At 43.1% G+C, this 24,855-nt stretch overlaps 1 protein-coding gene across 2 annotated transcripts in view; it reads left to right on the top strand.

Moving 5' to 3' along the window:
* ADAMTS2 (ADAM metallopeptidase with thrombospondin type 1 motif 2) overlaps positions 1 to 24,855 on the top strand; it is a 2,237,498-nt gene that overhangs the window by 1,777,665 nt on the left and 434,978 nt on the right. For both annotated transcript variants that reach the window (XM_069652661.1, XM_069652662.1), the window contains one exon: positions 10,279 to 10,359. In XM_069652661.1, the coding sequence (XP_069508762.1) occupies positions 10,279 to 10,359 (81 nt within the window). The remainder of the gene's footprint in view (positions 1 to 10,278; positions 10,360 to 24,855) is intronic.

Here is a 24,855-nt window from a genome sequence, read left to right as displayed (position 1 = left end):
TCTGTGTTTTAGGCATATGATTATATCCCGCATCCACAATCGTCATCACAGTCATTCTTTCATTCACATTAATGGTTTGGATTTTCATCATCCCTAGATCTGTATTTGCTATGCGCTTGGGTTTAGCTTCTACTGCTTGATTTCCGCAAGAGATCAAATATCTCCCTTTCGTGAGAGCTGCGCATTTAACGACTGCTATGCTCACCAGGAGTTGTAGTGCCTTAATGAGTCGGTCCAATAAGGCTGCGTGCTGCACTGGCATGCTGTCCGCGCGGAGGTAGCCCTCCTTTTCCAGTGGGCTAATCATGTGTGCAGCGTCGACGTCACATAGGCGGAGTCACTGTACACTGTTACTTCCTGGTCTGCGTGATTCTCGACTGTGGGTATCTACGCCAATAATTCTGCAGCTTGTGCAGAATAATGAGATGGCAATAGAGTACTAACGAGCAATCAAAATTCTTCATTTGCCAGATGTTTCACCACAGTGGCACCTGTATATCTTTGTCTATCCTTTTGATCGATTCTTGAGGATCCATCAATGAAGACAACCTCTCCCCCTGCGAGCGCATTCTCCTTTACTCTACGGAGCTCATCACAGAACTCTTCATAGTTCGCACAATCGTGTATAGGCTCTCCTTCGGTAATTGGTTCAGCTATAAACATTGCTGGATTCCCTATTTTACATCAAACTATTTTAATAACTGGAGTTGATATGATTACCTCATAGGCAGAAGCCCTTTGGGTAGTCAACGTGCCTTTCGTTTTTTCTAAAATAGCAAATAATGCGTGTTCAACAAATAATGTCATGGAGCATCCCATCACTATGTTTGTAGCCTTTTCTATGGCGAACGCAACTTCATCAAACCCTTCTTCCATTTCATCAGTCTACACAATTTTTTCTTTTGTTGCCTATGCTTTTTTCAAGGCCTGTAAAAGGGGCTTCATATATGAGCTGTAGTCGAAGACCCAAGCTCTGACATAATTGCATAATCCTAGAAAACGCTGCATCTTTTTTATCGTGTGTGGCTTGGCTGTTTTTAAAATGGCCTCAGCTCTTTCAGGGGTGACAGTCTTTCCCTCATGTGAAATTAATCGGCCTATATACAACACTTCTTTTTGACAATATTGTAACTTTTCCTTGTCAACTTTGTAACCTTTGTCAGCAAGTATAATCATCAGCTGAAAAGAATTGCACCTGCACTCTTCCCCTGTGGTGCTGCAAACTAAAATGTCATCTACGTATTGCAGCACAGCACTCTCTAAAGCAACATTGCTCAAGTCCACCTGGAGGACTCTGTTGAAAATTGATGGGGACTCACAGTACCCCTGGGGCAGCCTTGTGCTTTTTAATCGTGTTTGTCTAAAAGTAAACTATGTCAAATCTTGTGAGTCTTTGTGCAGTGGGACTGAGAAGAACGCATTTTTCAAGTCAATCACTGTGAAATATCGTGCATCAACAGGTATATTACATAGAATTGTAGACGGGTTCGGGACTAGAGGGAACTCGGCCTCTAAAATTTTGTTTATTGGGCAAAGGTCTTGTATTAGTCTCCAAGACCCTCCTTTAGATTTCTTGATAGGATAAACTGACGTTTTACATGGTGACTCTGACGTCCCTAAGATACCTTGGTCCATCATGGCAGAAATTTTCTTAAAAATGCCTTCATCTGCTTCTCGAGAACTGGGATATTGCCGTGCTCGAGGCAAAATTGCTCCTGGTTTCAATTTAATCTTCACTTCCCCAACTTCTTTCAGTAAGCTTACATCATAGGGGCCAGTAGTCCATAATGAAATTGGCACTTTCGCCATATCTTCATCAAAATATTCAGGACGCTTCTTTGCCAACATTATTCTCTGCGGGACCTCTCTCTTAATCGCCTTGACCCAATGAACAATGGACATTTCAATAATCACAAAATCGTCAGATCTGTCATCTCCAAACAAGTCCTCCTCAGTGACGTCAGTCACTCTGCAGCCTTCCTCAGTGGCAATTTTTGTGCTCCATCGTCTACCTTTATCATCAGTTGCATCAAGCAAAGCCATATTTCCTCGGATTATAGCAGCTTCTATGTCTAAGGGGAGAATGTGCCCCTCCTCTTCGTCCATTGGTATCTGCGGTCTAAATAGAAACTCATCTGGTATCCTCATGGTTCTGCCTACTAGTCCTGGCAGCCATGTTAACAAAATACGTATCCCATAATGGAACACTTTGTGTTCCAACGGTATCACTCTAGGCGCTATTTGCCCTGCGTATGCCCTGATCCTGATGCATACCTTTAGATGCATTCCCAGTGTTGAGCATACTATGCCATTGTCTGTAAACAAAATGGTCATATTCATTTTTGTCATTAAATCTCGTCCTAAGATGTTGACAGGTGTTTACCTCGAGTAAAGCAGTGGCACTTTCATATCACATTCTCCTAAGGAGACTGGTAATTCTTTTGTAAAAGGAACATGACTTGTTGCTCCTGTAAAGACCTGAGTATTCATTGCATCACCAGACATTGAAAATGTGCCCTCCAGCATGCACAAGCGTGTTGCACCCATGTCCACTGAGAAGGAAAAAGCTTTGCCACCTATAATTACTTCTACCCTTGGCTCCTCATGAGGATTTGGCACAATAGATAGGACTGAACACATCAGGTCTCCCAGTGAGCTGTCCTATTTCGGGTACAGACTCACTCCATCACCCGTTAATGGATTTCCTCCATCAACAATAACACCTCCTATTCTACGTGTCATAGACGGTTTTGTGTTCGTATTCTGTTGAAGTTGCATAGGAGATTGCTGCGACTGTCCTTGAGGCGGATTGCTTGTTACGTTTTGTGACTTCAAGACTTGCTGCATTCTCAGGGCTTGCTGCTGCATTGTTTGATCGTGCGCAAATCCATTTCCGCCCTGCTGCGAATATGTAGGTGGATTTGGCATTCCCTGTATCATTCTGTACCATCCCTTGGCTTCTACACATACGCGCAATGTGCCCTGTCATTTCACATGTCCAACACACAAGAGGTTGTCTTCCCATCTGGCCATATTGCATGTTTTGATTACCATTTTGCATATTCTGAAACCCTTGTTGCCCATTCTGAAAACCTCCCTGACTATTCTGCCAATACCCTTGATTACCCTGCCAACCTCTCCCTCGATATCCCCTTCCTCATGGAGCATATCCATTATTTGTCTGATCAATTGTCGATGGTTATTTACTTGTGGCATGTGTACCCTGCTGCGAGTTTGTGCTGCCCACGTTAGTTAACATTGCCCCTTCAATGGCATACTTAGATAACGTTTTCTGAACTAACTTTGCTTCTTCACCTTTTCGTGCATCATTGTTTTTGCGATTCTATTCCTGCAGGAGTCTGCAATAATGTGCAATTGTTAACTGGATTTCCGACCATGGTTTTGCTTCTATCCCCACTCATTTCTTGAGCTGTTTCTGTACTTGTTCTGGCAGCCCTTGGCATAATATATGATAAAATACAGGTATAGACTTCCCCAAGCCTCACGTGTTTCAAGCATCCCTGCGTCTTGGAAACTTTGAATATAAAGCAATGGGTCCTCTCCCTCCTTCATTTTTCTTGTCATTATAGCTCCCATATCGGAAGTGTTCGGATATAGTACTCGAAGCGCTTTCCAAATTGATGCTCTACAATTATTAAACGGCACTGCATCATGCGCAATGTTGACTGTAGTCACACCAGGGTACCCTACCCGTGTCCAAACGTCATCAGATCTCTCACCAAGTATGGTGATTAGAAGACCTTTAATATCCCCTATAGCTAATGTATTCCCTCCCGTCATTTTTTATAACTCATGTATCCATTTTCCAGAACCGGAAGTTACATTCGGGAGTTTACATTTTAAATTTTCCCTGTCCATCTGGGGCCATTGTATATACTGTGGCCTGGCCCCTCCCTTTTCTAACAAGGGGAACTGTGATGCTCCAAACTCATTCTCATCTCTCATCATTTGTCTATCTACCGCTGGAGTAACATTCCCACATCGCCGTCTACCTGCCAATGATCTTAGCCTGCTTACATAAGGTGGGGACTCCCCTCTCTGACTATGTGGTTTCCCCTTATGTCAGTCTTACTGTGTCAGTTGTTCTGACACCTTAGACATAGGTATTTCTGAATCTGACCATTGTACCCCCTTTCCATAGGTGAACCTCCCTCTTGACCACATATGTCACTTCTCTTTTCCCTCGGGAAGGTTTCCCTTTCTTCGTCTGATACTTCTTGTGCCCAACTCATGTAACTCCTCTCATCATCATCTCTATTTAATGTTAGTCTGTCTAAAGACAGCTCCTTATGTCTCGCACCACAGGAGGCACCCTCTGTGTCATACAACTAAGTGCTCTCAAGACGATAATTATTTTCTTTCTGGGCTTGCATTTCATGGTAAACTTTATCAATCGTATCCCCAATGCTTTGTGAGTCAAATTTGTTTACTAGATTTACTCTAGACGTACGTGGTAATGACTCGGACCCGGGAAAGAATTCCTCTATGTCTTCCCATGCTACCCATGGATTTGGATTTTTTACTTCCATTTCCAAATACTTGAGATCTCGTGCTCTCAGCCTTCTTTTACGTTCCATGTCATCATCGACTTCTCTGCGGTTTCTCGCTTCTTCTCTTACTCAATCTTCCTCTTTCCTTTTCATATCCCTCAGTCATATGCCCTTTATATTTCCTCATCTCTTTGTCGCTGTATCCTTTTCTCTTATCCTTTCCTGTTCATCATCGTCTATTCTTTTCTCTCTTCGCCTTTCGTGTTCATCGGCTGCTCTCCTTTTAGTATCACATTTTCTTTGCTCTTCTGCTCTCTCTTGCTTTTTAGCTTGCTCTTCTTGATATAACTGTTCTTGTATTTCTCTATCTTTTCTTTTATCTCCTTCATCTCTCAATCGTTCCTCCCTTTCTTTGTATTTTCTGTCTTGTTTGTCTTGATCTCCCCTTTGTCTTACATATTCAATGCCTTTACCATCGAGTTTAAGTAAAATCTGACCTCCCATCCATTCGTTCTGTAGGAGCGCTAGATCATCAGTTTTTTCCGTATCTCCTTTCCATCTCTTTATTTCTCTCCTTATATCTAAAGATGTGTTTGCTCGATCACTTCCTTCCTTATTGTGTCTCTCCCTGTCCCTCTGGACTTTGGAGGTTACATCTTTCTGGGCATCTTTCTCTGGGCCCTCGTCACTACTTTGCGTAGGTGATTCATATGACGGATTGCTATATCCCGTCGCTGCTGTAAGTTCTCTTAATGGGTATAACCCTTCATCTTTCTTAATCTCGTCTTTGCATATATTGAGTATCCAGTCTAGCGGAGGCTCCTTCTCATGTTCATACATTTTCCAAAGCTCTAGACTCGCTAGGCGCTTTTCTAACATTTTCCTGCGTACGCAGCATGCAAATATGTCGCCATGTGCTGCAAAACTGCTCTCGATAATGATCCTCCTTGTGGCAATGGCATAAACATTTTGTCTGCGGTCCCTTTAGCCCATTCTGCACTGCATTGTTTAAGTTTAGTGCATACTTTGGAAGCTGATTGCAAAGATGCACCAATGGCGTAACTTCTTCCATTTCTAATCTTTACTTTTTTCTTTACTACCACTTCGCTTATGCTTTAGTTACAGCCTTTAGTTTTATGTTTCAATCAACATACACTTATGAGTGAGCACCAATTGCCGCAAGCTCCAATCCCGTCACAATACAATTTTTTACTTTAATCTTGCTAAAAAAACAACCATCAAGGTTTAATCTTAAACAATCAATTTTCGCGTCTTAACTTCACGTTTTTTTTCTTCTACTCAAAACATTTCATTTTTCAACTCTGACGTCATCACACCTTACAACCACATAAAGCAAAACAGACCGGCCACATGTACGTACTACTCACAATCTCCTTTTAAGACTCGTCTTCCCTTATAGATCTGCTCCGATTGGAAGTTAAGCTAATTCCCCTTAAGAAAGTCTTTAAACAATCTCATCTCCTATATGTCCCTCATAAAGGGGCTCTGAATTAAAGCTTCTGCTAGTGCTCTTTAAAGCCGAGGAACCAGGCGTATCCTCATAGCGTGGCTCCACTCACAACTATTTTTCCTCATATGTTACTTGACCACACTCAAGTCAACCGGCCTCATTATAACTTGTGTGGAATGGGTTTAACGGCATCAGTAATGGTGTCGGTGCCACTCCGCACAATTACAAGGTCCCCTCGCGGGACCCGCTCCGGACGTTTGGTTTTTCCAGACTTCCATAGCGGGTCCCGCGAGGGGACCAGGGAGCTAACAACGGGCCCATTCGCAATGGGCCCATAGTTAGCTCCCTCCCAATTCCCATTGAGCCCTATGAGGGCTCGAATTGGAATGGGGAAGGACCATGCCCGGGTTCCCTGAAGGAGGAAATACCGGGCCCTCCATACTCGGAATGGCCCGGTATTTCCCCATTCAGGGAACCCGGACCCAGACACGATTTTGGAGGCAGCCAGGCATGGCAACCTCCAAAGTCGTAATGAGGCCCAATATCTTTTTCCCCATATACATATATATTACACTCTTGCATTATATTTTATCCCACTTCCCTCTGTTACTCTCCGTTATTTACTACACATGCATTCTTTTGCCATACTTTTTGGTCTATTCACTCACCGTTCGCATGTTTTTCGTCTTCGGACCCTCGGGATAACCGCCTTCGTTACCACCTCCTCGACCGCTTTCCGATCCGCTTCTCGTACATGTGGGAGGGGTTTCTATCTGAAAATAGGTGTCCCATCAAACCTTTCCCTGCAAGGATTTTTTCTATTCTAACCACTATCTACGGAGAACTTAACGTCCTGTCAGCCGTATGGCAAAGTTCATGTGATATTGCCGAGACTCACTACTTATGTTGACAGCCCATGGTATCTTATCTAACCATCAAATCTCTGCTACCAGGTGAACTGGAGGCTCTCAGCCCTTTAAGATGAGTAGCAACACCCTGGAGATGGATGGGGATGCAGATTTAAGTCAAACATCAATAATACAGACGACACAAATAGCTTGGCAAAAGTTTTTCTGTTTTAATGCAAGTATTTAAAACACGGAGTACAACGAACATCAGCAATCGCTCGATACTCTGACTCTAACTCATTTAAGAAAAAACTGCATTTTTATAGACCAAATGTGTCACTACTGAAGTTTAGACCTGCGTCATTACCAACCTCATCCTACGTGGCAAACTTCAGAAACTTATTGGGAAGCGGGATTGGTCCTAAGTGAATAACTAAGCATTGGTTCTATATCTGTAAAATGGCCACTATGAACGTCACTAAATGTACGACGTCCCATTGGCTACATAAACTATAGGACCACAAACTACGTGGTCCCTTACAATTGGTTGGCTACTAGCCCCATCAGTAATTTTCCACCTACGTGAGCAGCACGCAGACCAAACAACCAGGTGCGGTTGAGCTTGCCTTGATACCAGCTTCCCACCAATTAAAAATCTGATCCATTATCACCTCAATAGTCCAGTGTCAATTAGTACTTTGAAGTTGGCCTTGAGTCTGTACTGTTCGCTGAGAATTTTTAAGGGGTATGGGTACTATCCGGCTTCCATGCGTAGGTGTGGTGTTCTCATCCGTCCAACTTTCTTCCATCACGTGACTGGACAAGATGAATTCAGCTTTTTTGTGTATTTGATTTATTCTTTATTTGTCCTCTGACGTCTTTTGTTTTTGCTTGACCTTCTTGAACAGGAGCTTCTGTTCTTTCACGTTAATTGTATCTAATGTCAGCCAATTCCAGTTTGATAAGACCTTGGCTTTCTTGGCTCAGTCAACTCCTTAGCTGAAATATATTCTGTTTAATTCAATTGTTTTTTGTTACTGCAACACTGAAATGAGGCCTTCCTCGTTGTTCAGTACTGTTTTATATGGAGAGGAAACATTCATTCTTTACTTAATCCATATGTATCTATGAGGTATATAGGTGTATGTTGGCGCTTGCCGCTGTCTAATCTATTTAATCATGTGGCTAGCTTCATGATCACTTTACTGCTTGCGTTTCATTGCATCTGTACATGTTTAAACTAACTAAGTTTCTTCATCAGGCCCCTATAGAGGGGCCAACTGAGATGCGCCAGTTATAATAAGGCAGAGTTGCCTTGTTTTTTTGTTTTCAGTTTATCACGGTCCTTGTGCTATAGGACTAGGTTTGAACTTGCAGCTCCAGGTTAAAATCAATATTATCTGATACTGAATGAGAAATTTGTACATTCAATCAAAGCAAAGAAAAGAACTTATGGTGCCCACCTCTCCGATACTCCTGTAATTTCTCTTCATCAGGTTTGTGGCATAAGTCTCTTCATCTTGATCCCAATATGTCACTTATCCTCTGTATTTCTTTGTTCTTTATGAACCTTCTGCCTCTCTGGTCTGGTTATCCTTCTATACGGGTGTCGATTCAGCTTTGTATGACGTCACCATTCATCCTGGTCATTCAGTTTCTTCGTTTCATCAGGAATCTCGTTCAAATGGCCATCATATTGTCTTGGATGCAAGTATGGTTTCCTCAATGGGTACTTTACCTCCCATATTCTCTTAGGTATAGGTACTCTTATGGGTACCGAATGGAGCCCATGCTCTTCTCTTTGCTGGTTTATCTGTTCAGTATACGTCAGATACTTTGGTTCATATGTCTCAGACAATGTAGGCGGGGTAGGTGGAGTGGGGGTACTTGGCTCCTCCTCTACACTATTATTCCTAAGGCAACAGCACCCTCTAGCGCTGATAACAGGTGAAACTGGCCCTCTCTACTGTGCATGAGTGCATCGGACAAACATGCATCTGGTCCTTTGTTTTCATTGCGGAGCGCGGTTTCATGTGGCGCTTTAGCCTTGGTTCCCCTCTTCACAGTGCTGTCACGTCAGAGTTGAGGACATAAAGCATGAGCTAGGCCCCCGACCTTTAACCAAACAGCAGTTGACACAAAACGTAGCTACAATTGCTTTAAAAAAAAAAATACATGTATATTTCTTCTATTTTAAATCAATCAGGTTGAGAAAATAAAGCGGCCCAACAGAAGACAATGATCAGCTCTACTACTTCCCAAGACAAACTCAGACACTTTAGACGCAGTAACCCATGCAGAGACTGCAGATAGTTGATTTCAGAACCTGCAGGACACGACCTAAAAAATGACTCACAAGCAAAGAGATGGGCGAGTGCACGTTCTTAAGCAGGATCCACAAATAGCCAGAAAGGGCGTCAGGATACTAATGCATAATTCATCACCGTGCAGAGGCTCTGCCAATTCCCTCTGGGTTAGTCCGGTGCAGAATAGAATACCCAACGTGACATGCATTGGCACAAGCAGCCAGCATGGCAGCATACTGTCAAATGGACATCATAGTTAGTCCCGGGAGGAAAGCTCAGCGGCAACGTGTTCCCCTCGGAAGCAAAACGACACGGAGCAACACAGGTTCGATCCTCGGGTCCGCGCTTAGAAACCTCTGGGTATTAAGCGTGTTATAAATAACCTATCATAGCATGCAACAGGTGGGCAGGCAAGGCGAAAAGCACGGTGGTGCGGCCCACTAAGGCGTTTTGCCGTGCCTCCCCATGGCTCCTGGTGCTAGCTCTAGGCATAGGCAGCTGAACTGAAGATGAATTTGTCCACACTATCCAACAACTCAAGGGTGAAACGGGGTGGCGGGTGGGGGGTTATGAGTAGGAACAACCTATTGGATCCAGTGAGTACTCCTTAATCTGCCCCCGCCCTGCCACCGCCAGTCTTTCTGAAGCCCAGGCGGTGGGGCAGGGAGGGTTGATCCAACAAAGAGTTAGCAAAAGTGTAGGTATCATATGCTCAAATAAAATACCACACACCTCAACCAAGAATACCCCCACAATGCCCAACATGGGGAAGAGACCTTCACAGGCCGCCCTTACCGCCTCGCGTTAGGGAACTGCAAATGAGTGCTGCTCTCTACAATATGGTGGTCAGTGAAGAAGGCGTGCTGGGTCCAACATAAACACTCATCATGATGGAAGAAAGGGTTTTGGAAGAAAGGGTGTCATGGGGAGAGGAAGGCTCAAAGTAAAGTTATTGGGAGAAAAGCCTGTATTTTGTGTATAAATGTTTGGTTTGAGACACATCAAGGATAACTTTTAGCTGGAGGATAGGTATGCAGAATTGCCATGTATTCAGTCATATGTCATGTTGTATGCATCGTAAACTGATAAATGAGACTGCCGGCTTTTATCTACCAACATTATCCCTCTTTATATTTATAAAGGTTACACAAGAATATTTGAAATTCCCGCTGGAGCTCGACACTTACTCATACAAGAGACAGACTCTACTAAGCATAACCTGGGTAAGTTTAAGTTTCTCGTACAAGGAAAGAATGTGTTATGCACAAGAAATACCAAACATGTTCACGCAGAATTGTTCTCACGGTCCCTTTTGCAAGTCTGGATCAACAGATAATTCAGTGGGACATCAGTCACCAAGGACTACACCAGACTTAATGGAAAGGCTGTAAGCCCAAGACCCAATCAAGTGTAAATCACAAAAAAGGGTAACTTGAGAAAATTAACATCAAGGGATCCATACATCGACATCCTGCAAAAAACACAGTTGCAAAATAATGGTGGGTTGCGGGCCAGGGGAGCACAGATAGCTTTGCATGCTGCCTTATGCCCTGTGTCCTGTGGAACCCCTCATACATGTGGGCATATATATATATGTGTGTGTATGTATTCCATGAAATAAAGTTAGTTAAGGTGATCAGATTTAACGCAACATAACCCTTGAAATTTAGTGCATGTGGGATATGATGATCATATTGACTCGGCGTCCCCCCCATTGATGACCCCTAGGATGTAATTATGTGGTTTTTATACAGCTGTTATGCCTAAGCGCTTTACATACAACACAAATACATTCATTACCACCCAACTGGAGTTAGTACTCATTTATCGACCTCTGATAAAAGGCTGAGTTGGCCTAGCCGAGATGCAAATCTGGGATCTGCAGATCAAACACTAATAGTGGCAGTGAGCGCTCAACCCAATGAGCTATCTTGACAGCCTCTAATTTTGTTTGTCATTCTGAATCCCATCTGTTATGTATGTGTATTGCAACAGGAGGTACTCTGAGTTAATATGATCATCACTTCCCACTTCCACTGAATTTCAAGGGTTTTATGTTAAATCTGATTGCCTTAACTGGCCCTTAACTAAGGTGTTTTTAATGAATTTCAAGAGTTTTGTTATACTATATTTTAGTGAAGGGCACCTAGCCATGGCCTTAGTCCTTGGCCACTGTACATGATGCACCTATACGTTTTCTTGGGACCCATTAGCCATGGCCTGTGGCCCTGGCCAGTGAGCATGGTCTTTGGCCATGCCCACTGTATTTTTAATACACTAGGTTTCTTTCAAGCCCACTCGTCCTGGCCTACGGCCATGGCCAGTGGCCACAGACTTTAGCCGTGGCCGCTGCACATGTTGCCCCAATAGGTTTCTTTGGGGTCTACTGGCCTCGGCCACTGGCACAGAGACCCATTTCTCCCTGCCTAGTAGACAAAAGATGTCTCCCCCATTTATTTTTTTGTTCCCAGTTTTCATTCTCTGATAATTACTGTGGTAATTATCACGATATTCGCGCTGTAATCAGAGCGATAACGCCCGGTTTTAATATTACTGCCGTAATATGAAAACTTTCTAGCCGTGACTGGCTCCTCAGACCAGCCCCAATTCCCCAAATTCACAGGAAGTCCTCTTCCCCCCCCAACTCTTTCCTGTTGTGACTTCCTCATTTTTCTCCACCTCCAGAAAGCTTTTTTTCCCCTTTTTCTTTTCGCATTTTCACAGTAATTATCGCAATATTTGTTTGCATCGAGTAAAAATAAAATGGCTGATTTTTTATTTCTGAAAAGCCTCTACTGCAAAGCACCATGGGAAAAATGCACCTATAATTTTGGGAGAAGGGTGCGCCCCCTCCCACATTAAATATTTTTTTAAAAACTGGACGAAATAGCCCCAGCCCCCCTTGGAAACCGAGGCAATGCTTCAGGCCCAAGTTGTTTCTTATTTGGTCCAATTCCATCCTGCGGTTTTTGCCCTGCGCTCAGGGACATCATTTCACCAAAATGCCTGGCTAGTGGAAGTGACATCACACTGCCCTTGACCTTTGATGACATCACAGGAAGTGATGTCATTAGACCCCTCCCCAAAGTGACATCACAGGAAGCAGTGGAACACAACCTTTCACCCCTTGACAAAACAGGAAGTGACATCACATAGCATTGTTCCTAAGAACACTACGAAAAATATGATTACGATATCACAGTAATGTGATATACATTTCATACAAGAATGGATTACCATATGTATTGTTAATATCAGTGTGTATAGGCCCAAATTACCAAATGAATCTGAATGCAAGCAGACATACAAGGCCAAATGATAATGATGTGTTATTATATAACACTTATGCTTAAGCACTTTATATAGAACAAATATGCATAAAATATAACCCAACCTGTGTTGCTACTCCTTTATCAACCTCAGAAGGATGAAAGGCTGAGTTGCGTTTGCCGGGATTCGAACCTGCAAATCACACACATATTGCAGCAGTGAACAGCAGCCTACTGAGCTATGTTTGCAGCTATAGCTATCTTACCGGCTATAGTAAAATGAGCAATTACATGTCTGAATGTTCTCAAAGTCAGAAAGAAAATTACACTCTATAGTGGATCCCATTAAACTGGTAACTGAGATGTAACAGCAGGCCAGTTCATATGCAGGTCTGGTGCAAATTTGGCCACATGTAAAGCCTGCGTGCACCTACATTTCAGGCTTCCGAGGTTGGCAAAATACATACCATTGGGAGGGTTCACAACTGTGTATTAAAGAAATTAGAATAGTGCAGGGAAAGCAGCACACATACATGCAAACAAACATTGTGAACAACATGCCACGGAGATAGGAAAGATAGACACAGTACAAAAAAGCATTAATTGGCACAATGAAATCAAGGGCCACTTTGTGTGCTATGACCAAACATTTCTACACTGTACACAAGCTTTTAGGCACAAGGATTTTGTCAAGTGACCAAGGACAACGAGATGGAATGTTTTTTTGATGATCGTAACAGAGACAACGGCAGAAAAAACATGCTATAACTGCAACTTGCGAAAAGCAAAAAATATAGGGCAGAGTTGGGCGGTAGACCTTAAATGTGGCGGTAATGGGGTTACTGCTGCATTTACCGTTCTGCCCAATCTCAAGCCTGGCGTGTTTACCCCAGCTCAGAGCTGGGTGTAAAAACACTGGGAAAATGCCAACTTTTTGGCTCATTTACCGTGAGTGTTATTACCGTGCAGTAATTGTAAAGAAAATTCCCCATTGGGTCCACTACACCCAAAGGGGAATGGGGAGTAACGTTTACCACCCAACCCATGATCTGGGAGTAATACTGCCGGACGGGTGGGCACTAATGCAAATAAAGTTGGGCGGTATCCCAATCGGGATAATACCCAACTCGTGATGAGGCCCATAGCCCGAAATGGATGCCTGTTCTATTGTAAATGCTTTTTTGAGGTTTCTATCCACATTGTGAATTTGAGCTGTTTAAGAACAGACTAAAACAGTGACTCACCTCCTGAAGTGTGCCTGAAATAAACCTTTAATGAGTCTAGCAATTATTGTATAGAATTCCAGAAATACACATTATTTGGTATTCCTATTCCTCGTTATTTAGGGTCACTGCTCAAAGTATTACACTTGTGGAACCCCCTGTTTTTTTTTTTAAGAGGCCTGAACAAGAAAGCCAGCCACTCCAGAAACAAAGAGTCAAATGGCCACAGCCCAGAAGCGTCAAACTCATCTGTATCAGTGTCTAAACCAGTAGGTAGAACAGTCCTCTTTCTATGTTTGTGTAACTGATGCACCCAGGCATCACGTTGTTTTTAAAATAAGAAACGCTTGCAAATTCTCAATTGATATCAGCCTGACAAAGCCCCAGCAGTGGTTAAATGCCTGGCGGTTTGTTTCAGGAGTTCCTGTATATCTTCCATGGTTGTGTGACCTATGAAGTCAAAAAATAATTAAATTATAATCTTTTCCAAGATAACTGGAGTGACTTGAATTATTTTTTCGTACGGACTTTCCTGGACCCCTTGGTATATCCAGAAGAAAGTGATGTTGCGCTCAATTTCTTCTTCTTTTGCAAACCGAAGACTGAAAATCTTCTACAAATTCTTGCCCCCTGCACCTGTCCTCCTCGCATCATCTGCGCCCAATCAGAATCAGGGCCGCAGTCACCTCTACATATCCTTTCTTAATGCTTCCTCTGTTTACCAGGCAGCCTGACAGCTTATTATTAATAAGTGTGCATCAATGCCAGCCACAAATTGCTGCTGTGCTTCAACATTTAAAGAGTGCATCTCACCGCTGCCTTATAAGCACTCCACGAGCTCCCGAGGGGGCCTAGAATAAAATGCAATATGTTCAGTACTGAAAGCCCCCGTGGGCAGAGGCTCGAAATAAAAGAAATAACGAAATGAACTGTGAGCACGGGTATGATCATTACGGAAAGTCCCAGTGGGCCAGAGCATGCAATCCCAGAAAGAAAATAAGCCCCGAGCTGGCCCCCAAACTAGCTCAGCACTGCGCTTCTAACCTGTGCTCCAGCCCTCAGCCATGCTGACCGGGCCAGGGGTCTTTGGAAGAGTGTAATTGGGGGGAAAAGCCCCAAGCCCCTCTTTGCCCTGGCTTCAGAGAACCTCTGTGGATGGCATTTTGGGGTGGGTGTTTGGGGAGGGGGAGGGAGTTGCTGCATTCTGTGGGAATTCTCTGCCTGGTCCACACCTCAAGGATCGGATGAGTGATATCCTGGGTCTTTCTTGGTGGTTTCCCCAGGGACCGGACAATCCACGTGTGTCAGCCACACATCAGAGAAAACAAAGGCAACTACTCATTCGTGAGGCCATGTATGGTATCAAAAATAATGTTCTGGTTGAGGGGTGGCACAGGATCACCCTTAAAGGAAAAGTACAATCCTGCCGTCAGCAGAATGGCCGCTATCGTCTGGCCCGCAGGGGCCCGCAGCAAATCTATATCTCTTTTTCACTGTGACTTCACAGGCCTGGGTCCTCTACGCGTGACCATCCCCATCAAGGGGCTCTGATCGACCCCATGGTCGGATCTGTGACTGACAGCGCTGCCCCAAAACTCTCCAATGAATCTCAGTACGCGTGCCTGTTCCCAAAGCAGGATGCCGCCTCCTCACCAATGCACAGCAGCGCGACTAGTCAGGGTCAGTGGCGACTAATTCCATAGTCATTTCCTCAGGACTCATCAGCACCCTCACCCCCCACCCCCACCCTGGTGCTAGGAGCAAATGGTGTCAACCAATGCGAATAAGGGTGTGTACCACTATCCCGGGGCACAATGTGCTCTTCTTCCAAACACATTTATGATTTTGTAAATTGGCTCACAATGATCAAGCATTTTTGGTCACAGGTGCAGGGCTAGGCTCTAGTTGGCGTTCTATAAACCCTTAATAGTTTTGTAAACTTCCATTTCTAGATGTGATCTGTCTACATCGGTTCTCCACTTTTACTTCTCCTATCGGTTCTTTTTTCCAGGTTATTTGCATGCACAGACTGCCTTATCCTTCAGTTGGATTCGGCTGGCTAGGACATGTGGGCATGGCGTCACCTTGTGAGTAAAGGCATTGCAGAGAGGTTGGCTTTGCTCTCCAGCCAGGGCTGTTAGATACCCCTGTGTTCTCCTTTGCTACCCCATACAAATAAAAAGAAAAAAAACGTTTTTTTTCTTTTTTTTTAAACAAACGGGAGTTCCTGGGTTGTGGCCAGCACCATGTGGCACTTTGTTTCTGGGGTGGCTGGCTTTCTTGTTCAGGCCTCCTAAAAAACAGGGGGTTCCACAAATAAAACAGTGACCCTAAATAAGAAAGAATAGGAATAGTAAATAATTTGTCTTTCTGGAATTCTATACAATAATTGCTAGACTCATTAAAGGTTATTTTAGGCACACTTCAGGTGTTGAGTCACTGATTTAGTCTACTCTTAAACACCTCAAATTCACAATGCAGACAAAAACGTACAAAATGCATTTAGAGTAGAATAAGCATCAATTTCGGACTATGTATTTTGCTTTTCGCAGGTTGCAGTTATAGCCTGTTTTTTTCTGCCATCTCTGTTACATCTGTGTCCTTGGTCACTTGACAAAATTCTTGTGTCTAAAAGCTTGTTTACAGTGTTTGTCCATAGCACATCAAGTGGCCCTTGATTTCATTGTGCCACAATAAATGCTTTGTTGCATGTATGAGCTAACGAGTGCCCAGAGTACGAGATGCCGTGTGATTGCGCTGCTTTCCCTGCGCTACTCTAAATTCTTTAATACACAGTTATGAACCCTCCCAACGGTATGTATTTTGCCAACCTATGAAGCCTGAATAGTAAATCCTCACAAGCTTGACATATGGCCAAATTTGCACCAGACCTGTAGATGAACTACTGGCCTGCTGTTCAGTTACCTGTTTAATTGTTTCCACTATAGAATGTAATTGGCTTTCTGACTTTGAGAACATTCAAGCATGTAATTGCTAATTTTACTATAGCCGGTAAAATAGCTCAGTTGGTTGAGCGCTCACTGCTGTGGTGTGTGTGATCTGCAGGTTAAAGTTTCGAATTCTAGCAAAACCAACTGAGCCGTTCATCCTTCTGAGGTCAATACACAATACACTTGTGTACGAGCGCGATACAAATAAAATATCATATCATATACCAATACATGAGTACCAACACAGGTTGGGTGATATTGTATGTACATTTGTTCTATATAAAGCGCTTAAGTGTAAGTGCTATCCAATAACGCATCATTATGGGATGATATTTGCCATGGACGCCTGCTTGCATTCACAATAATTTGGTAATATAGGCCTATACACACTGATATTAACGATACATATGGTGATTCGTTCTCGTTTGAAATGTATATCACATTAAAATGCTATGTGATGCCAATTCCTGTTTTGTCAAGGGGTGAAAGGTCGTGTGCCATTGCATCCCGTGATGTCACTTCTGGGTGGGGTCAAATCAGCGGTCAAGGGTCATGTGATGTTGCTTCCGCTATCCCTAGGATTTTGGTTAAATGACGTCCCTGCAATTGCCTAAAGCCTCCAGCGGCATTTCAACACGTGCTCTTTGCATGCAACCCTACTTTTTAAAAATATATGTATGCAGGTGCCTTGCACATTTTCAAAAATGTAATACGTGTTATGATATTGATAATTTGTTATGTTGTTCTTCCCACTGTTTCAGCTGAATATAGCTGCGCGGCTTTTCACTTCGGGCATGTGCTTCCAGGGCAGTCATTATCTCCTCACCAGGTGTTTTTCACTGGCAGCACATCCTCGCCCATCTTCTTTCATATATTATCGATTTACTTTGTTACTAGGGTTTACTCGCAAATGCTTGATATGTGTTTCTTATACGCTTACACATTTCCAGAAACCTCACCTATTCAGTAGCAGAGGAGTCCCACCTCTTTAAAACCTGTTTCCTTTTCCTTCGGGTTTAATTAACCCTTAAGGGCCTTTGGTAAAAAGGTGCATATTCCATGACCTTTCAGTTAGGGTTTAGGTGGCCAAAGGCGTGGGCTCCAAAGCGTGGCCTGTGATGTGATATGATGTGACATTTTTAACGCGCCTGTACACAAGTGTTTCTAGGCACGACAAGACAAGGAGGGGGAAACAAATAGAGGACAAAACAACCATCTTACTAGGCCTTGTGTCATTCAGATCGCGCACGTGCGGGGAAGAGGGAAAGGGAGAAGTGCCTGGGGGAGGGGAAGGGTGAAGTGCAGTTAAATTGCAAGTGCAGCCAGCAGGTGGCTCATAAGTGCAGAGACAAGTGACTGTAGGGTTGCAAACACAGACCCTTAAGTGCTGGGGAGCCGGGAGGCAGTGCAAGGGCAACTGGACATTCAGGAGCCTAGGTTCAGAGGATGACCATGTGACCAGTGCATGGAGCAGTCAGGTGCATCAGCAGGGGAGAGGAAAGGAGTAAAGCGGTAGCGAAAAGAAAGGTCTTCAGTTGCTTCCGGAACCAGAGGTGGTTCTACTCAAGTTTGAGAGAGGCAGGGTGGTTGTTCCAGAAGAAGGCCTCAGCCGAGGAGATAGATCTGCCCCCAACTCTCTGCTTGGAGAAGCATCTGACCCTCAGAGAGTTGGAGGTGGATGAGCAGGGAGCTCGAGAAGGAAGATGTTTTGGAAGAGAACGTTGGAGGTAGAGCGGTGCCAGGCCCGAGAAAGCCTCATGGACAATGCAGACGGTCTTGAACGTGATCCTAGCAACCACATGGGGCCAGTGAAGAGATTTTCAGAGCTGGAGAGATACGATCCCTGTGCTTGAGGCTTTTGCAATAGTCCAGCCTAGAGAGGCCCAGAGCTCTGCAGACAGTGAGCTTCTGGGGGAAAGTGAGAAAAGCTATTCTGTGGTTATCATAAATGCAGTGCAGTATATACATAGTGTAGAAATTTGCAGTCAAAATTCATAAAGACTTGTTCCTTAGTCTTGTATTAATCAAGGTTCTGATTGAATGAATTTTAGAACCACAGAAATTCATTCGATCAGAACCTCATAAAGACGTGTTCCTTAGTCTTGTATTAATTAAGGTTCTGATTGAATGAATTTTAGAATCACAGAAATTCGTTCAATCGGAGCCTTGATTAATACAAAACTAAGGTACAAGTCTTTATGAATTTTGACTGCAAATTTCCACACTCTGGGCCTCATTATAAGTTTGCCGGTCCGGTAAGGGCGGTACTGGTAAGCTCCAGGTACCGTTGTTGCCGGACCAGCAAACTACTAGTTCTGCTCATGGGTGCCTTCTGCCCACCAGGACTGGCCTGGTGGGCAGACTGCCACCTGCGAGCAGAGCATGTCGGATGTACCGGCACCATTCTCAATGGTGCCGGTGCAGCCAACCTCCCCATTCCCATTGAGCCATATGGGGCTGAAATGGGAATGGAGAGGATTTTCTTCCGGCGCCCGCGAATGGGCAATTAGCAGGTCCGGCAAGGCCGTAATTACCCGGTAATTGGCCATTCACGGGTGCTGGAAAAAAATGATATCAGTGGCAGCCGTGCCGGTTTTACCGGCATGGCTACCGCCAGTATCATAATGAGGCCCTATGTATATACTGCACTGCATTTATGATAACCACAGAATATACTAAACCAATGTACCAGTGCCTTGAAAAAGCCCAAGGGCAAAACAAACGCATGTGCCTCCTAGTGGAGTTATGTTGGCACAAACTATTGATACACAACCTTTGTAAATCACGGATGAAAATACTCTGAAAAAATTATAACCAATAAGCCTGTTCTCAGTAGCTAGTTTTCATTTGTAAATTATTCATGAAAGATTGCATACAACTGTTTTGCATACTTTTTTTTTTTTAAACATCTTTTTATTAAGATCGTGGCAGGTACAAGACTCGCTCCAACATCACATCAAGAATATCATACAGTGGCACATTTAGCATTTTCACAGGTGGTACACATTCACATAGAATTTTCATTGGCTGAAAGCAGTTCACACAAGTATGTCCTGAACGGGCCCCAGATTTCCTTCGGTCGGCTCATTTTCGACTGAGTCAGTACATTTTGTTCCTCATTCTCGTTTACGTATGTCAGTTCTCATAGAAAGGTGTTCATGCTCGGAGGTGTAGGGATTTTCAAAGCCTGGAGGATACATTTTTTAGCAACTGCGCATAAAACATTAAAGAGTCTCCTAGTCTTCTCGGAACACTTCCCAATATCGGCAAACAGATATTTTTGTGGGTTCAAGAATGGGGATATTTGTGTGATTTCCGCCAGTAATTCAGCCACCCTGCCCCAGAACTGCAGCAGCTCAGGGCAGTCCCAATACATGTGGAAGGACCCTGCTTGTGGGGTGCCGCATTTAGGGCATTCACTCAGGGAGTTCGGTACAAACTTAGCTACTTTAGCCGGCGTGTAGTGTATTCTATTTAGAATTTTAAATTGTATCTGGCGTAGTCCTGCATTGAGCGAAACTTTTTTAGTGAGTGAACAGTACTTTACCCATTTCCCGTCTGGTATGGGCATCTGTAAATCTGCTTCCCATTTTTCTTTGACATTGTTGATCGTGGGGGTGTGGGCCTGCACCGATCCGTATAATTTGGAGATTCTCAAACTGTGATCAGTTGCAAACATGGGTGTGAAAGTGGCTCATCAGGGAAGAGCGGCCATCTCGCCTGGAATGCTGATCTCATTCGGTAATACTGGAGTGTCCGAAGCGGTCCCCTCCCCATGGCACTTAAGATATCTGTTAAGCTTACGAATTTCCCCTCTATGAACATGTCCCCCACCACCATTTCCCCATTGGGGTCACATGCTTCCTGCATGTCCGTATCAAACGTGGGAGGAATGCCGAGGAAACCCTAATATACAACAACATTTTTTAGGACGGGACCAGCAGGAATGGGAGCCAGACCAAAGAGTCACCCGCAGTATGAAAGCACTGTGGTAAACCTTTCCGAATACAACCTTAGCCAAATTGAGACTCAAACATTGGAAAAAGGACTTGGTTTTGTGAACACTAATAAACATGACCGGTTTAAGTTTAGGGAAGAGCTAACAGAAATCATGAGGAAAATACACCTCAAACAATACTTTGAAGATAAAGAGGACTCCACCGAACCAGATAGTGGGTTGCATAATAAATCAAACTTTTGCCCCCCAATACACTCTCGGACTGCAGAAGCTCGAGTTTTTGAAAATAGAGTATTACAAGAACTTGCTATACTAGAGAAAGACAGAGAAAAAGAAAAGATCTTCCAAAATCTAAGTCGAAAAGAGAAAACCACCCTAAAGGGACTACTATTCAATGATTCCATAATAATACGAAAAGCTGACAAGGGAGGAGCCGTTGTTATCCTGAATAGAAAAGATTACATCGATGAATGTATGAGACAACTGGAAGATGGCCAGAGTTATCAGAGATTAGATGAGAATCCCACACAAAAATTGGAAACAATGATCCATCTGAAAGTGACAAAAGCAGAGGAAAGGAGATGGATCACTAAGAAAGAAGCAGAATTTTTACGAGCAGACAAACCAAGGACACCACAATTTTATATTCTCCCGAAAATTCATAAAAGTCTAACTAGGCCTCCAGGGAGACCAATTGTGTCAGGCTGTGACTCGGTATTAGAACCTCTATCAAGATTTGCGGACCATTTCATGCAACCAATGGTCAGAGAGATGTCTTCCTTTATAAAAGATACCACACAAATTATAAAGGAAGTAGAAGGGAGACCATTTAACCAAGTTGAAGAAATTCTGATATGCCTTGATGTAGTATCTTTGTATACGAATATCCCTCAAAGGGCCTCACTTGAGGTCTTGGAAGAAAGACTCCTGATGGAAAATAATAACACTGAAACCCCAGCTTCTTTCATACTTTGGTGTGCTGAAGTAGCACTAACGGAAAACTATTTCCATTTTGATGGATGCTACTATAAACAAATACAGGAGACGGCTATGGGGGCTACACTAGCCCCGAGCATCGCAAACCTCTACATGGAGGCTTTCGAAAAAAGAGTGATCTATGGTGACAACAACCCTTTCATAAATAATATCCAGGTCTGGAAGAGGTACATAGATGATGTGCTTTTAATTTGGAAGGGCGATGGGAGTGAAGCAATTTCTTTCTTCAAATGGTTGAATGAACAAAATCAACACTTAAAGTTCACTGAGAACTACAGCAGAGAGGAAGTGAATTTCCTAGACGTAACAATAAAGGTTGATACCAACAAAGGAGATCTCTTTGTTAAACCGTATAGAGAGCCAACTGATCGGAATGCATTATTACATTATACTAGTTTTCACCCGAACCACACACAGGATAACCTGCCCTTCGGGCAGTTTTTGCGGTTGAAAAAGAACAGCACGAACAGAGAAGACTATAGAGAAGGGGCCAATAAATTGAGAATGAATTTATATGAAAGAGGCTACCCCAAAAAACTGGTAAACCGGGCGATGAAGAGGGCTGACAATAATCACCGGGAAGCCTTACTTGAGCAACAACCGGTATTGAAAAGAAAAGATAATGACAAATTGGTGTTTGTGAACACGTATAGTAATCTGTCAAATCGGATCAGGAAAATCATATACCGAAACTGGACAATTATGGATAAAGGAAAAAGCCCACTGGAAAAACCGCTAATAGCTTTCCGAAGAAGTAAGACTGTGAAGGACCAAATAATGCGCAATGACATAACAAAACAATATAAATTTCAACCAACACTGACAGAGAGTTGGGGAATGAGAATACTAGAGGGACATGTACCGTGCGGCAGTTGTACGTGCTGCTCTCAAACTAAGAAATCAACTCAAATAGATCTTGGACTGAGAAATGAGTGGAGACAGAAAACACTAACTAACTGCAATTCCAAATGTGTGGTATATGTGATATGGTGTCCCTGCAAAAAAATCTATATAGGGAAGACTGAAAGAAAAATAAAAACCAAAATAACGGAACATAAGAGCTGCATAAGGAACAGAATTCACTCTGCACCTATGGTAGGACATTTCGTTGAAATGATCCATAAGGCAGAAGAATTAAAGTGGTCGGTGGTTTACAAGGTGAAAGAGAGTAATGATATGAACATCGACAGGAAGAAATTATTAACAAAAGAAAAATAACTAATTTTTTTAACAAAATGCTGTGAGACGGGTCTCAATGAAAAAATAGAGTGATACAAAATGAAGTTATGCTACCACTTGAACTGGATATAAATTTGCATCAAAATCGTATAGTGTTGTCCAAAAAGCGATTGATGAGGAAATACGATTGAAATTAACGTGTTCAGCTCTGTAGCTGAATAAAACATTTACAGTTTGAAAAAAGCATAGAGAAACATATGTGAAGAACAACTTTGATAGGTCAGGAAATTAGATCCTTATCTATGGTGCAGGAAAGGCAGTACCAAAGAAGAAAGAAATAAATACGGAGTAACGAAGGCAAGAAAAAAGGACCTGTAATGCCAGAATGGTGACGTGAAGGAATATCATTGGAAAGATGGAACCGCGCCTATCTACAACAATTTAGAAAAGAACATGGAAATGGACACAAGCCGGAAGGAGGAACCGACTTTGACGCGGGCAAAAGCATCCGGTATGCGAACAGAGACGACGGAAGTCAGAAGAAGCAAGAGAACGCCGACAGCAACCCGCGAGGCAGATGGATCAAGTCCTTTAGCTAGAAGGTAAGCAAAACATACGAGACAGCGAATGTAAGACTGTAGGAGGGAGATATAATAGAGCGGAATGTCCCTATTTCTAAAGACATGTCCCATGAGTTAGCTATAAGAGATATTGGCGCTTAGTATACCAAGAAGCCGTTTAAAGATCACGCGGGCGGAATGTTTCAATTTTTAAAGATACACTTTTTGTTTTTTGCTTCTATAGATATCGGCACTTAGAACACTAAGAAGCCGTGTATAGATCACGTGGGAACCCGGGAAGACCGAGGTCGTAACCATTGAAGCAAAAAGAGGCATTCATCTCGTACAAAGATCACTGAAGGGTCGGGATAAGCTGAAAACAACAAACATGGCAGACTCTAACATGGGAAGTCCTAATTAAGGTACATACCCTAAGTAAGTGTAATACCAGATTATGCTTATTATACATAGGATATGTAGTACCAGTTTAACCAGGAGTAACTGTAAGTGACATTTCTGTATTGATAGATGTTGCAAAAGGTGAACCCAAAAAGGCAGTACACAAGTGTTGAGAATTAAGAAGCACCTACAGATAGATACCTGGTTGGATGAAAATAAACAACCTGCAGGTAAAAGCCAGAAGGTAAATAGTGTACCATATCAGTAGGGTGAGAGCGTTGGGAAACTAAATAAATTATCAAATGCCCCTTTGCGGGCAAAAACATCCGGTATGCGAACAGAGACGACGGAAGTCAGAAGAAGCAAGAGAACGCCGACAGCAACCCGCGAGGCAGATGGATCAAGTCCTTTAGCTAGAAGGTAAGCGAAACATACGAGACAGCGAATGTAAGACTGTAGGAGGGAGATATAATAGAGCGGAATGTCCCTATTTCTAAAGACATGTCCCATGAGTTAGCTATAAGAGATATTGGCGCTTAGCATACCAAGAAGCCGTTTAAAGATCACACGGGCGGAATGTTTCAATTTTTAAAGATACACTTTTTGTTTTTTGCTTCTATAGATATCGGCACTTAGAACACTAAGAAGCCGTGTATAGATCACGTGGGAACCCCGGACGACCGAGGTCGTAACCATTGAAGCAAAAAGAGGCATTCATCTCGTACAAAGATCACTGAAGGGTCGGGATAAGCTGAAAACAACAAACATGGCAGACTCTAACATGGGAAGTCCTAATTAAGGTACATACCCTAGAACTAAGTGTAATACCAAATTATGCTTATTATACATAGGATATGTAGTACCAGTTTAACCAGGAGTAACTGTAAGTGACATTTCTGTATTGATAGATGTTGCAAAAGGTGAACCCAAAAAGGCAGAATTAAGAAGCACCTAGAGATAGATACCTGGATGGATGAAAATAAACAACCTGCAGGTAAAAGCTAGAAGGTAAATAGTGTACCATATCAGTAGGGTGAGAGCGTTGGGAAACTAAATAAATTATCAAATGCCCCTTCTTTAAGAACAGGGGAATTACGGTAAAAAATAGAGAGTGTAGGTCACTAGATAAACGGTAAACCACCTTATGAAAAGACGTCGTGTCATGATAATGTCCTTTACCAAGT

This window comes from Ambystoma mexicanum, chromosome 3p (assembly GCF_040938575.1).
Source record: "Ambystoma mexicanum isolate Mex_15411 chromosome 3p, UKY_AmexF1_1, whole genome shotgun sequence".
Lineage (NCBI taxonomy): Eukaryota > Metazoa > Chordata > Amphibia > Caudata > Ambystomatidae > Ambystoma > Ambystoma mexicanum.
The sequence above is the reverse complement of the archived record's forward strand: the minus strand, read 5'-3'. Positions and strand labels throughout refer to the sequence as shown.